The 15080-nt window shown below is 37.3% G+C and overlaps 1 protein-coding gene across 1 annotated transcript; it reads right to left on the reverse strand.

Annotated features, from left to right (window-relative positions):
- Positions 1-784: 784 nt before the first annotated feature.
- On the reverse strand, positions 785-14755 carry LOC126760457 (probable multidrug resistance-associated protein lethal(2)03659). Its single transcript, XM_050476101.1, has 7 exons — positions 14579-14755; positions 5236-5466; positions 3262-5163; positions 2552-2867; positions 2342-2492; positions 1332-2283; positions 785-1264 (listed from the first exon to the last, which is right to left on the reverse strand). Exons 1-7 carry the CDS (start codon positions 14656-14658, stop codon positions 991-993), a joined length of 3906 nt encoding a protein of 1301 aa, XP_050332058.1. The 5' UTR covers positions 14659-14755; the 3' UTR covers positions 785-990.
- Positions 14756-15080: the final 325 nt, after the last annotated feature.

Here is a 15080-nt window from a genome sequence, read left to right on the forward strand (position 1 = left end):
CCGGTAGCTGGCGAATGATACGCATGATGCTTTGCTCCAATGCCTGAACCGACGCGGGATTGTCCGCATAGGCTTTAGACTTTAGATATCTCCAAAGAAAAAAGTTTAACGGTGTGATATCATACGATCTTGGAAGCCAATCGACTGGCCTAAAACGTGAAAATATCTGCTCGTCAAAGTGTTCTTTCAATAAATCCATTGATTGATGCGATGTGTGTGGCGTCGTTTTGTTAAAAGCACATATCGCCGAGATCACGAGCTTCAATTTTAGGCATCAAATAGTCGGTTATCATGGCTCGATAAAGGTCGATATTGATGGCTACGTTCTTACCGGCAAAATTCTTACAAAAATATTGATAGACGATTCCACCAGCTTAGAACACACTCAAACCGTTGATTTCCGGATAAATTGGCAGCTCTTGAATCCTTTCAGGTTGCTCTTCGTCCCAAAGAACGAAGGACTATTGAGTCAATAATGGGCTTTATTGCTAAACAAAATTTTGCTCGAAAACGTCGGATCTTCTTGGAACTTTTCAAAGGCCATAAAGCGAAGCGCTCTCGCTTGGAATGGTCGAGCAGCTTCAGTACTTGCATAAGTTGTATTTTGTATGCTTTCAATCTCGACGCAAAATGCGCCAAGTCGTTCCATACGTCAGTCCGAGTTGCAGCGAATGGCGCCGACTCCCTACGCTCTTCGTGTACACTCTCGGCGATGGCTGTTTATATAAAAAAAGTCCAGCCTTCAACTTCATTACATCTCGCCTATCAATCAAACAATAAAAACTACTCGAAAGTCGTATTTTATTTTTTTCTTTGTAGAAATTCAATTACAAAAATTCGCAATTCTTAAATCTAAGTTTTTCCGCTTAATACCGAATACGAATATTATTGCATAAATAATAAAAAGTTAAAATAAATTCAAAGCTTCGTAAGCTTTTTACCGTCGTAAAGCTTAGACGCTTTAAAAACCCCCTATCACTCTAGTTACGTTCACTCGCTTTTACCCACACGCTTTATATAGCTTTTCTCCGCCACACGATGCAGAATTTCCGCCGAAAGTCTACCGGTATTCTGCACTAGTTTGTAGAGAAAACCATTTGTATCTCGTAATAAATCATATGGATGACCGAATTCGACCAGGTGACCGGCATCAATAACCATCACTTTATCATTATCCATAACGGTATTAAGGCGATGAGCAATAGTTAGGACCGTACAATGTTCGAAATTTGTGTGAATAGTCTCCTGGATGAGCATATCAGTTCTGTGAAAGAGATTGAGAAAGTATATAAGTATTACTGTTAAGAGCTGCTTTAAGCTCGCGAACTTACTCTGGATCCACATTGGCTGTCGCTTCGTCCATGATCAGCAATTTGTTATGCCTCAGTATGGCTCTCGCCATGCAGACCAGCTGCCTTTGACCCATACTAAAGTTCGTACCACCATCATGCAGCCGACAATTTAAGCCACCCTCCAAAGTTGACACATAATCCTTCAGTTTGACGTCTTCCAAAGCGCGCCATAACTCTGCATCCGCCTTCTCCTCCAGCGGATCGAGATTGTAACGCAGTGTGCCGGAGAAGAGCACCGGATCTTGCGGTATAATCGACACACGACTGCGCAAATCGTGCAAACCCAAGACGCCGATGTCAACACCATCAATAGTTATAACGCCTTCATTCAGCGCTAAGCGAAAGATAGCTTGTATAATGGAGGATTTACCAGCGCCGGTGCGACCCACAATGCCGATCTTTTCCTTCGAATTGATGGAGAAGTTCAAGCCCTTAAGTACTGGCTCGCTTTGCTCCGTGTAGCGCAAGTAAAGATCCTTAAACTGTATTGCACCACTGCTCGGCCATGTTTCAGGCAAGACTATGACTTTCGTATCGGTCTTCAAAGCGGGTTCTGGCGGTAGCTCAGCATACTCGATCACACGCTCTACGCTCGTCATATTATTCTCCATTTCGGCAGTCTGACGCATACCCCACTGACACATGATTATCAGTGTCATGGACTGGGTAATTGCGAGACCGACGTCACCGCTGTAGAAGTCGCTATTGATTACCAAAAAGCTGAAAGTAACCGCGAGTATATAAAGCACGCAAATGAGATCGGTCCAAAAGGCGAAAGCGCGATTAACGCTGACATAGAGAAATAATGCTGAAGTGTTGGTGTTCTGATGGTTGTGGTACTCCTTATCCAAATTGTTGGTGGCATTGAGTGCGCGTATTGTAGTGAGACCTTGGAAGGTCTGATTTGTGTGCGAATATATGGGACTGCGTGCTGTAAAGCAGAAAAAAGGTGAGATCCAAAGCAAACCCAAGTCATTATTTGAACTTACTCAAGCTCTCAATGCGTTTGAGACTGCGACTTGCGTTGATGTAGAGTGCTCGACAGAGGAATAGCAGCGCGATCACTACGAACGCTGGCACTAGCAGCCAATAATTGGCGAAGGCCACGATCGACAAAACCGCAATGGTGTTTATATAAAACTGTAAGAAATTGTTAAAGATGACGAACTTATTTACAAATTAAACTGAATTGTGCTCACCGAGTACGAGTCCAGCATGGCCTGCGGCAGTGCTATATCAATGTTACTAATATCACTCGAGAAGCGATTGAGTATGCGGCCGGAGGCATTTGTGTTGAAGAAACGCATGCGCGCTCGTATAATACCGTTGAAAAGATAATCGTGCAGGCGTAATGATATCGCCAGACAAATGTAAAAGAAACCGAAGGTGCGTACCACGTATAGCAAAAGTGTTGCCAACATGAGTATCGTATAGATGATTACGATTTCCATGCGCTTCGAAGTGAACTCTTCATTTGATTCGTACAGCTGCGGTTGAGATTCCTCCCAGGTGGCCCTGAAGGATGAAAAGAGTAAAATTATTGTTCAGCTGAAAACATTGAGATCTTTAAGGACTAACTGCGTATAAGTATGAGGAATGAAAGCAGGCTTTTTGAGATCCTGTCTAAAGTTACTAAATTGCTAACTAAGTGATGGAAGGAAGCCTGTTTTCTTGAGATCACATCGAATAAAAATAGTCTTATATTGTGTTCTTCAGGTTCTGCCACATAATATTCAATTTATAGGGCGGAATAAAGTTCTTTCAAGAATATATTGAGCTCAATTCAATACATACCAAATTTAGTGTTCCCGTGAATAAAAAAGGAGAGTCAGTATCAGGGTTCTAAGAGTGCTTACCATCACGGGTTAAAATGTACATTAATTTTTTTCAAAATTATCACCTTACTCACCATCTCGCTATGAATACATCCATGCCGGCTTGACAAGCCCGCGCTGAGATGAACAACATAAATATCACAACTATTAGCCAAGGCATGCGGAGTGCATGGAAGTACGCCATATATGTGTGAAACCGCACCGAACCTTTCATTTGTTGTTCCTTGCGTTCCGAACCTGTGTCGTTAGGTAATTGGACGCTCTCATGTTTTTCCTCCGTCGGCTTCACCAACATGCTCTCGGCATGCAATAACTTGGGACGGTTATTCACTTGTTCTTGCGTTAAGCTTAAGCGCTTGCTGATTTTCTGCTCAAGCACTTCATAGGTACCTTGCACTTCGATAACACCCGCTTCCATTAGTATAACCCAATCGGCCTCTTTGAGGTTATGCACACGATGTGTAACCATTAAACGTATTTTGGTACTCAAGTATTGTTGGAAGCAATTGCGCAATAGACGTTTAGCTACCTGTGCATCGACCGCGGAGAGCGGATCGTCGAATACGTAGATATCGGCTTGGCGGTAGACAGCGCGAGCCAAGCTAATACGCGCCTTCTGACCGCCACTCAGACTAATACCACGTTCGCCGACTATCGTGGAATCGCCATAGGGTAGTAGCTGCAGGTCGCGCTCGAGTTCGCAGGCATGTATGACATCCTTGTAACGCTGTGCGTCGTAAGGTTCAACGAAGCAGATGTTGTCGCGTATGCTAGCTTCGAAGATCCACGCCGCTTGTGGCGCGTAACTGATGCGTCCATTTATTTCGACATTGCCTTTGATGATCTCCAGCTCACCGATTATGGCATTCAGCAGTGTGGTCTTTCCTGCGCCAACATTGCCAACAATACCGACGAATTGCCCTGGACGTATGTTGAAACTGATGTCGGAAATGTGATGCTTACGTTTCTCAAGTTTCGGCGAGTCCCAACTGACGGTTAGATTGTGTGCCAATACAGACTTTTCAATTGCGCGTGGGTTATGTATACGTCCCGAGAAGTCACCTTTTTCTTCCTTATCCACAACGGCGCCAAAGTTTTCAACGCCACCATCAGCAGGATTTTCATTTTGCATTAAGAATTTGACTATGCGACGCGCACACACAAAGGTCTCCGCCCAGGTGGTAACAGAGAGCGGCCAGAAGTGCAGCAGCGAGTCGTTGAGTGCATCGTAATACGAAGAAATTATGAAAACCTTACGCGCCGAGATGAAATCGCCGGTGTATACGTAAGCCACCAGACTGACAAAAAGCGCAAACTTCGAGATCATGTTCGTGCATTGCATGCCCGCATAAATATTCATCGAACCCTTTATGGCGCGTATTTCCTTTTTTCGCGTGTTTGCTATCAGCTTTGCGAAGGACTTCTCCCATGCATACATCTTGATCACCTGGATCGCCGTGATTATCTCGTTCATCAATTTCACGCGATCATCACCGAACTCAGCGAAACGATGCCGATACTTAGCGGCCGCCTTTGCTGCCCAGGCTTGTAACGGTATGAATATCGCAATCGCCGCAATACCCACAATAGCCGGCCAGCCGATCTCCCTGTACATTATATAACCGAAAACAATCGCCTCGCACGGTCCCTTCCATAGATCGTGAAAGAAGTAAAAAGTCGTATCAAACTGCGGCAGATCTGTGGAAAGCACTGATATCGCAAAACCGCTCATACCGCCATTGTCCGCGGTCAACGAAGAACGCAGACATTTACGATAAATTAGACCACCACAAGCGACTCGTATGGCTGTGCCGGTTTTGAAGAGATAGAACATAAACGGATGAAAGCATAATGAGGCGATGAGTGCGCATAGCACAATACCGGTGGCGGAGAGATAGGCTTGCTTCTTGGTAATGTCAGTTTGACCCTCAGCGAAGTAGGCAACGAGTTCGCCGAGAAAGAGGGGCTGGAAGGTGCTGTGGATTGCAAGGAAGCGCAGTTATATATTGAAAGTGTAAGTGGTATATTATGTCTATATTTTTACTCACTGCAATGTGATCTCCAATAACGAATACACGATGCACATCGGCACGAAACGCCAGCCGTATGCTCTGAAGATCATATGCAAGAGACTGGGCTTCTTTCGACGCACCTCCTCTTCCCAGTATTTAACGAGTGAGCTTGTTAATAGCTTGCTATCTAAATAAGGTACATGGTCGTAGATATCATCTGGTCCCAACTTTTCTTGGTAGCCTTTCTTGAAAACACCGCGTGTCCAACTGCAAAGAGAATGAGAGAAAAATAAAAAATTCGTATAAAGTTAGAGCTTTCAGAGGCATATTAAATCAACTATACATGATAATAAGAAAGCGGTAACAAAGTTTTATATTTGTTCATTAGTTGAACTTATGGAAGAACTTTAAAATTTGTATAGTTTCCCCACTTAGTTATACGTTCAATATTTAGAAAATGACTTTTCTTACATAATGGGTTTTTCAGTAATTGCGCTACAAAGAGCTTAATTAAAACAAAATCGGTTTCTGTTTTCAAACATAAATCGGCCGATACTGCTGCAATTTCACGTTCGATATTCGTATGAAGTTCATCGATAGTCGTTGGCTTGTTGGCGTAGACCATAGACTTGACGTAGCCCCACAGGAAATAGTCTAATGGCGTCAAGTCACACGACCGAGTTGGCCAATTGACTGGGCCATTTCGTGAGATAACAAAAGAGATTCACCAAACTTGGTTTTCAATCGATTATGACATTCCCTATAGCTTGTGGCGCCGTCCTGTCCATATAACATATCACCCAAAATATTCGATTATCATTGAGCGGTAGCGATTCCCATTCACAGTAACGTGCCGGTCTTGATCATCACGGAAGAAGAACGGCCCAATGATGCCGTCAGCCCATAAACCGCACCAAACCCAAATTTTTTCGGGATGCAATCGTAAATTATGGAGTACGTGTGGATTGTTGCCTGACCAATAACGCATATTTTGCTTATTGACGAAGCCATTCAGACAGAAATGAGCCTCATGGCTGAAGATGAAAATCCGGATCATTTTCTAGTTTTTGCTCAGCCCAATTCACGAACATACGACGATTCTGGTGTTCAAGCGGCTTCAGTTCTTGTGTCAATTTGATCTTGTAAGATGTAGGCAAGATCTTTTCGCAAAATTCGCCACAACGACATCACAGAGTTACTCAACGCTTGAGAACGACGTGTGAGAGACTGATTTGGGTCTTCCTCAATTGATGCGCTAGCGGCAGCAATATTCTCGACACTGGCACTACAACATTTTGTACTGTGCTTGTGGATTCAAATTTTTTCACTAGACCCCCAATTGTTGATCTGACGGAATGACTATGGCGTCCATAAATTGGAAGTAGCGCTCTTAAAGTTGAGGCCACTGACTCCGAATTTCGGTAGTAAATGTTAATAACTTCAACTCGTTGTTGGATTGTCTATCTTTCCGTGATGAAATGGCAAACCTCATTGAAGAGAAATGTCGAAAGAAACCCCGCTATTAATTTAACTATATCAAAAACCTGCTTTATGTGTGGTCAAATGAGAATGGTCATCACAAACCGGTGTTCTCCAAGAAAGGGCTAGAAGAACGCATACTAATTTTGGTCTTTTATGATGTGTTTAAGGGTTCCAACGTAGGTAATGTACACAATTTTAGATATAATGGCTGGGTTTAGTATTGATTCTTGGTCTTCTTTAATGTGGTTTTGGTGGAGTATTAATTACCAGCATCATATTTCTCACAGGACTTCTAAAATTTGTTGTAAGAATTGAGATATTGTCTGAATAGTGCCGCCAAGGTTTCCGATAGTGCGGCTAAATTCCGAAGTAAGGCAAGCTTGTTTCACAATAAGCACTCAAAGAGTGGTAATAAATTTAATGAAAACAATTTGGTATTCGGTACTCCGCGGTTATAAGGAATGTTAATTGCTAGACAACAAAAGTTGTCTATAAACTCGAGTTTTTTTTTCAGAAAAGAAAACCGAAAACTTTAGTTGTATCTCCATAAACTCGAAAAATTTTGTGTTTAAGACGATTTTATGAATAAATTGTTATATTGTTTAGCCAATGTTGGTCAGTATTGTGCCTTGGGACCAAAATTTGTAGGTAGTGCTTACTGTTAAACCCTGAAAATTATCAATAAACTCGAGTTTGTGTCAGAAAGTTAAAAACACCATTTTCGGTCAACTCGTGTTGGTATCAGGAAGGTAGGAACACCATTTTTGGTACGAAACTGAGTTTTACCTTCATAAACTTGAAATATGGAAAGTAGGTTTTAAGGTGAGATTATGGAAAATTTTTTGTATTGTTTACTCAATTATTATGAGTAGTGCTTATTGTTAAGTACCGAAGATTATCTTAAAACTCGAGCTTATGGAATGTAACAGTAGTGCGACAGTATTAGTTACGATTCAATTGGGTTAGTCGAGAAAGTGGGCGATGTGTACTCATAACAAGTGAATAACATACAAGTTGAAGAGCTTTGGGCCACCCTGTAGATTAAAACTCGAGCCTTCTTAAGTGTTCTTTAGCTTATGGAAAATATTTTTAGAGCACATGCGCCAAAATAAACACACTTAAGTGCCTCTTATATTACATAAATAGAACAAGAGGCATATATGTACATATGTATACGTAGTATATACATATGTTTAACCTCTTAGTGCTTGATTTTTAAAAATGCTTAGCGCTTAAATATAGCATGGAAATTATTTTTCAGCTCATATAATCTTAATTGCTGTTTAAACATTCATAAAAGCTCAATTGATTATGTATTGAAAGCTCGATTAAATATACTTAATTCACAATAATCAGTAATAACTAACATTTATACGCAATAGAGGAATATTATTTATTATCTATTAATATTTTTTTTATATTTTTAATTTTATCAGTAAAAACAAAGATTTATACATAATCACCCAAACAAATACAAAAAGCTCTAACATATACTTTACTATGCAAATAGCCTATAAGTAATTTATATAACAGAAGTGTGCTCAAGATAAATATGCGTTTATATATCTGGCCACAAAAATACGAGTACCACACACAGTTGTAGGCATTAGGGTGGTACTAAAAAGGGGGATACAACTTCTAGAACAATTTTTGGCATTACTTAAATGTGAAATAAAGCTTCTATAACAATTTCTGACCACAAAAATACGAGTACCTTACACAATCGTGAGCACTAGGGTGGTACTTAAATGTGAAAAAGCTGCTATATCAAATATCTAAACTCCAGCGTTTATTTTAATGATAGTAGAGACCTACAAAATCACTTGAAAGGTTGTTTAAGACTAACTCACACCGGCGAGGTGGTACGGGGCTCTAAACCTGATTTTTCCATGAAATTCGCATTTTTTTGTATATATCTCGTAAATGACAAGAGCTATAGAAAAAATGTTCATCACAAACTTGTATGAATTTTTATTTGCTACAAAAAAGGTCCAAGGTCAAAATCGCTATCATTAATAATTCTCGAGATATTCGCCTTTTTAAGTAAGGCTGTATGGAATTTTCATAGATTTTTAATTACATACCATCTATGAAGATTTTATAAAGTTACGACTCGGTTGCACTGGGTACTTTTGTAGAGTGAACAATTCTGAGAAATATGCGTCTAAAATCAAAGCGATGCCATAAAATACATCTGATCTGTAGGAATTTAAAGATAAAAAATCACGATTGTAGTGTATTTTCTATGGAAAATTTTTACAGGCCTTGGTCCAGTTCTTAATGTTAATATTGAGGGCTAAAATTTTCAGGGAACTTTTTTAGGGTATTTCCAAGGAAATTTCGTGCTGGTACTGAAAAAAATTAATAGTTCAAAAAAAAACACCCTAATGTACATACTTAAATGGTAATTTTGATCATCATTTTACTGCAGTGCGGCGAAAAATTTAAGAAATTTTTTCATTAAATGTTTTGAAGACCACCCTAATACATTTTATAATTTTTGCAGTCATTTTGATAAATAAAGTTAAAAATTAGTTTTGTGAAAATTTGTATTATCATTTTAATATATCCTTTTCAATAATTTTGAAAAATAAAGTTAAAAATTTGTTTTTCGAGAATTTTAATAAACAACCTAATATTTAAATACATTTTCTGATCAACTCTCTAATATGCTTTATATATTTTTTTTTATTATTTCTTTGAAAAATAAAACTTAAAAAAATATGGATTTTTTTTTTAAATTTTTAAGTACCACCCCAATATGCTACTAGTATAAACATTTTAGTTAGAATAACCGAGCAAAACGTCATCCATTGACAATAAAATTTTTTATATTTGTGATATCTTCGATCATTATATTACGGTAAGGTAGTTCTTCGAACAAGCCTAATGTACATATTACTTTGTAATAAAATCACTGAGTACTTCCCGAAGTAATCTCTGCTGTGCTATCATAAATAAAAATTTCATTTTAAACTGTTATAGTATATTACTGTCGATGGACATTTAAAATTCCCTTCAAAAATGTTTAATCCCTTCAAATAAATTGACTTGTGACAGCTGACAGTTTGAGACAATAAGCCAACTGTCGAATAATTGCTGTGACATAGCATAGTTGTTATCATTTTGTCACTACAAACTTGGTAAACCAGTTAATTTGTTTCTATTATTTAATATGATGAAATTATAGGGAAACACATAAAAAGAAATTTTGTTAAAAACTTTGGTATTTCATTATCGGTTTCAAAATCGAGAATTGAAAGATAACCAGATATTCGAGTTTACACCATAGTTTGAGAGAGCTAACCATACTAATTTAATACTAAATACTCGTTCATAATTGAGGGTTCTAGACCGCCCTTGAATGGCTCATGATCAACAAACTTGGCGACATTTCGCGGCTTCTCATCTAGCAGCTCACACAGTTCACTACTAGAGATATAATTTAGATGACTAGCAAAAAGTTGCTTTAAGTACTTTAAAAGGAATACATTTTCATAAAAAAAAACTAGAAAAGAAAGAAGGAACTATAGTTAAAACTTGGAAAATACACAGCTCTTACTAAAGTGATATAATCCCTGACTCGGCTAAGTGTGCGAAGCTTATCTCAAGATCTGAGTATGACAGGAGGGAAGAAAATAGAAGTTTTCAATAATTAGTCATCGATATAAACATATTCCCAGTAACTGGTGTCTAGGGACTCTAGTGCATTTGTTTTAAAGAAATTTCGCCAGTAATGAAGAATAGTCCATACTCTCATAAACTTCCGTTCCAACAGCCTTCGATTCTACATAAACTAAAAGTACTTAAATTCTTAACCAACAAAGAACTGCTAACATTTTAATATAATTCCATTTATGGATTATTTTATGCCGCCCTTCAAAAAAATCTCAAAAATTCATATATCGAGTATTTCTGAATCTACAAAATATACGATATAAATCCATAAACTTCATTAGCGACCCAAGGTACCAAAGAACTGATCAGTCTGCCATAAAAGATCACAAGGAAAGAAGAATACTTAGAAAAAACGAATATCAATCCTAGCATGTTGTTGTTGTAATAGAAAACATTCCTCAATTTCCTTCGTTGAGATAAACATAAAATATTCCTCATTTGTTTTTTTTTTGGAACTTGGTTGAGGTAAAGGTCTCTCACCGTTTGAAAGGATGGGATTGCTTCGGCAATACATTTCCTACGACACCGTTCATATCAATCAATTCCTTTTCAAACTTGTGTATTACTTCTACTAGTCAATACAGAGGAAGATTTCTGTTAAAGTTACGATCTGATACAGTTCTTTATAAGACCATAGTTCTGATATTGAGATTCGAGTAAAGGCAAGAGATGTAAGAATTTGTAGTAGAATTTGAATAAGACACTTTGGATGATCTATGTAAAACGATATTAGACAGATTTTTAAAGCTGAAATCTGGAATAAAAGTGTACAGCTACCAATCAAAATGGTTGGTTAAAAGAGTTGAGAGGTTCTGTGTGCCTATATATCAAGACTATCACTGGAAGGAGAGAGCTTTAGGCGGCAAACATAAATTTGAAACTGGTTTTCTAGCTTTTGTTTTAGACCTTTGAATGTTCAAACTAAAGCACTTTTTCAAAAAGTAACTTTACAATAATCTGCATAAATTTTGGTGAGAATTCAAACGCTCTAATTTGAACCGTATATGAGCCAGTTCGTTTCCTTAGAACATCCAGAATGAGCGATAGGCCACTAAAGTAGGCAACTAGTTGAAATTCCTTAAATGATATCTCGTTAGACATGATGAATTTATGCCCTATTTCTATGAATTTGACTCCATAAGGTAACTGCTGTTGAGAAGATTGTACAAAATGAAGACAATTTCTAGAGTTTATGTTTGAGATAGCTTTTTAAAGGTGTCTACAAAGAAGCAATGAGTGCGGTATTGGCATGAATTTTAAGAGCGATTAGTTCGAAAAGTTAAAGAGGCACATGCGTTATACCTGAAGCCGACCGTTATTGAATGCGACTGCTTCGCAGACGCTTATATTTCAAGTGATAACAGCTAGTCTCTTTAGAAAATCGTTCAATTTTACAATACCTCTAACATTATCGAAAACTCCAACTCAATATTCAGGCACAAGTGGATACTTATGTTTAGGTCGCCTCCGCTTTAAAGCCAATGTTTACATACGCACTCAGCGCATTCGATAGTGGCACTTACCGGTGTCTATAAGCTAATTATGCAATAAAAGAGAGCGGTAAATATAGATAATGCAGTGTATTAAACTAAAGTGCGTGCTTTGTTTACCACTACTGATTCATGCCACTTGAGGCTGCCATACAATTTTTATTACCTAAGTATAAAATAGCTCACTGCACCACAAAAATTTGGACGAGAACGTTTATGACGTATTATCAAGGCGTCATTTTTTTCTTATCGGCATTCTTCAATCTCATTTCTGATTTCGCAAGTATAGTACGTCTACGTGAAGGTTATTATCGCTGCTGTTGAGTCTTTGTGACTTAGTTCCTAAACAAATTCGTGCATGCATCACGTATGTTTACCTAGGAATTTCTAACTTCGACATTAGAAGCTTATTGCATTCTCTCGGGGTGTTCTGTGGCAATGAAAAATGCAATTTTGATTTATTTGGTTTTATATACAACGACATTTTTAGATAAAGAATGTGATAAATTCGATTGGGCTTATAAATTTTAAACAATCTTTATTGCGTCCACAGGTGGATATGAGTGTAGACATCGAAGAAGCATTTCTTGGTCGAAAGCGTTTGGTGGAAGAGCTTGGCAGTTTGAGTAAACCATGATATTGGTTCGATTTTGCGCAAAACTTCGCTAGATATGTTCGTGTTTTCAATCTATTAACTACTTTCGGTTCAAACAAGTATCTCAAAGTGCAAAATAATAAAGAAAATAATGTAAATACTTCTGAAATGTTGGAAACCTCTAAAACCTATACGTATCTGGCTTATTAGACACCTCTAAAGAGCACCTACAAACCTCTAAGCGAGTTGCCCAGCTTAAGACCCGCCCTTTTATCTGAAGGTTCTGTTCTCTTTCTGTGTTTTCTTTTTTCGATAGTGTATAGTGGTTGACACAAAATATCCAAATCAGATATAGTTACTGTTACTTCATGCAATCGACTTTGTATCTGTCGTGAATTACGTACATACATATATTTTGTTGCTGGAGCCAACAATAATGATTCATAAGAACGTTTAATTATCTAATATTAGGTGAAAATGAGACAGACTTTATCCAATCTTCAAACGCATTTTTCTCAGAATGTTGTTTTTCGAAACGGTTTCCACTCTCAAAGGAAAAATTTTGAAGATATCTAAATTTTAAACAATCTTTATTGCGTCCACAGGTGGATATGAGTGTAGACATCGAAGAAGTTTTGAAATTCAAATTCAAATTATTGGTCGAATCCAATCTTCAAAGCATTTTTCTCAGAATGTTGTTTTTGGTCAAAGGAGAAATATTTTTAACGAATATTTTTCTACGCTATAACGCTATGGAAGCTTTTACTATTATTTTTTTTTAATCTTCCTATTTTTTTCTACGAAAACCTGTCGAAAAAATTGCCAAATTCGTTACATTTTGTTCAAAGAACCGCCATTCACCGCAGGAAATGACATAAAGGTATCGTTTTCATTTCTATGCGAGGCGCACACAGCACAGCTGCAAAAAATTTTGTGAGCAATTGATGAAAATATTATACAAGTTAAGGAAAACTGAAGTCAAGCACCATGAAATTCGTGCTAGAGAGTTGGCAAGCGAGTTCGACATCGTCCGTTCGAATTATTTTGGTGCATATTTTGGGTATAAAACGCGTTCTTGCTCGACTCGTCTCAATAAAGCTGAATTTTTTCCAAAAGATTACCGTAAAAAGGTCTCTTTTGACATGTTTGATCGTGCAAATTCTGATTCCACATTCATGGTGAACATTATAAATGCCGATGAGACATGAGTTTATGAGTTTGACATGCAATCAAGTCAACAATCATCGGAATGGAAAGAAACAAACGAGCCGAAACCCAAACAACCACACCAAAGCCGCTCAAAAATCAAGGCTTGCGGGTTGTTTTTTTTATGATATTCGTGGTTTGGTGCATTATGATTTTGTGCTGGAGAGACAGGTGGTCAATAAAGAGTTCTATTTGGTCGTGTTGTAGGATTTGCGTGAGAACATCCGTCGGAAACGGCCGGAATTGTGGAAGAACAACACATTGATTTCACACTACTTGTATGATAATGCATTTATGGGTCGAATCGAGCAACGATTGGGACCGAATTTAAAGCCTAAAATGCAATGAATACCATTGAACAACCACTGTATTCAAAAGATTTGAAATTGCCGTTTTATGCAGCGTTTTCAGTTGATCGAAGAGATAAAACAAAAATCCGGAATCGGAAAGAGCTGAAGGTCGTCCCAAACAGTGCTTATGAAAAGTGTTTCGAGGACTTGAAAAATCGTTGGCATAAATATATTACAACTGGTAGGGATTAAAGAATTAAATATTTTACGTTTTATTTGCAATTTCCGCTACTTTTTTGTCACAATGTATATATCCTAGCCACAGTAACGTGCGGTCGGAACTACCAGCATTTATATATGTATTATACATAGGTATGTAAACACCAGAGCAGCAAATCAAGTTGATAATTTCATTAATATCATATATGTACCGTTATAACGTATGATTGTTATAACAGTATTGACCGAACGCTTTTAGTTCATTATTGGTGAGCTTGCGCCTACCCAGGATGATATTTATTGTTGCTTCTGCTAGGTATGTACATATACATATATATATATTTTTATATATATATTTTTTTTTTACATATTCACTGCATATATTATTGCAATCACACTTTTTTCCTAAATATACTCACATAAAAAACCATTTCGTTAGAAAATTCGATGAAAGTATAGGATTCGGTTTGCGTTTCACACTCTCTTTGGATGAATTCATGATACCTCGTCAGAACATTAAGGCGAAGCCAAGTTTTTCTTTTTCTTTTGATTTTTTTTTTTTTTTTTTTTTTGAATTTAAAAAAATACTGTCTTTTGGTTCGGTTTAATTTTTTTTTTTGTTTTAATTATTTGAAGTTTTTTGAATTATCTCCAATCTTTTATAAATAATTATCGAAATTTGTTTCGAGAATTGTGTTGAATTGTTAAGAAAATATCTTTTTTTAATATTTTAATTATTTTACAATTTTTTTATTTTGCATTTTTTTCAAAATTTTTTTCAGAAATAATTTTTCGATTTTTCTAAATTTTTAAATTTTTGTAAATTTTCAAAATTTTTTCTCGTATATCCCAGCAATATATTTTGGCCTTAAACTTTGAAATTGCACATAACACAGTTAATTTTTCGAGTAAACTGCGCAC

This window comes from Bactrocera neohumeralis, chromosome 5 (genome assembly GCF_024586455.1).
Source record: "Bactrocera neohumeralis isolate Rockhampton chromosome 5, APGP_CSIRO_Bneo_wtdbg2-racon-allhic-juicebox.fasta_v2, whole genome shotgun sequence".
NCBI lineage: Eukaryota > Metazoa > Arthropoda > Insecta > Diptera > Tephritidae > Bactrocera > Bactrocera neohumeralis.

Bases quoted from the DNA above. Each gene is read 5' to 3' on its own strand.
- LOC126760457 (XM_050476101.1), bottom strand. From the start codon at position 14,658: ATGAATTCATCCAAAGAGAGTGTGAAACGCAAACCGAATCCTATACTT. The intron at 5,164-5,235 runs GTGAGTAAAAAT...TGCAATCCACAG, and splicing joins TTATTGGAGATCACATTGCA to CACCTTCCAGCCCCTCTTTC. The intron at 2,868-3,261 runs GTGAGTAAGGTG...TTCATCCTTCAG, and splicing joins GATGTATTCATAGCGAGATG to GGCCACCTGGGAGGAATCTC.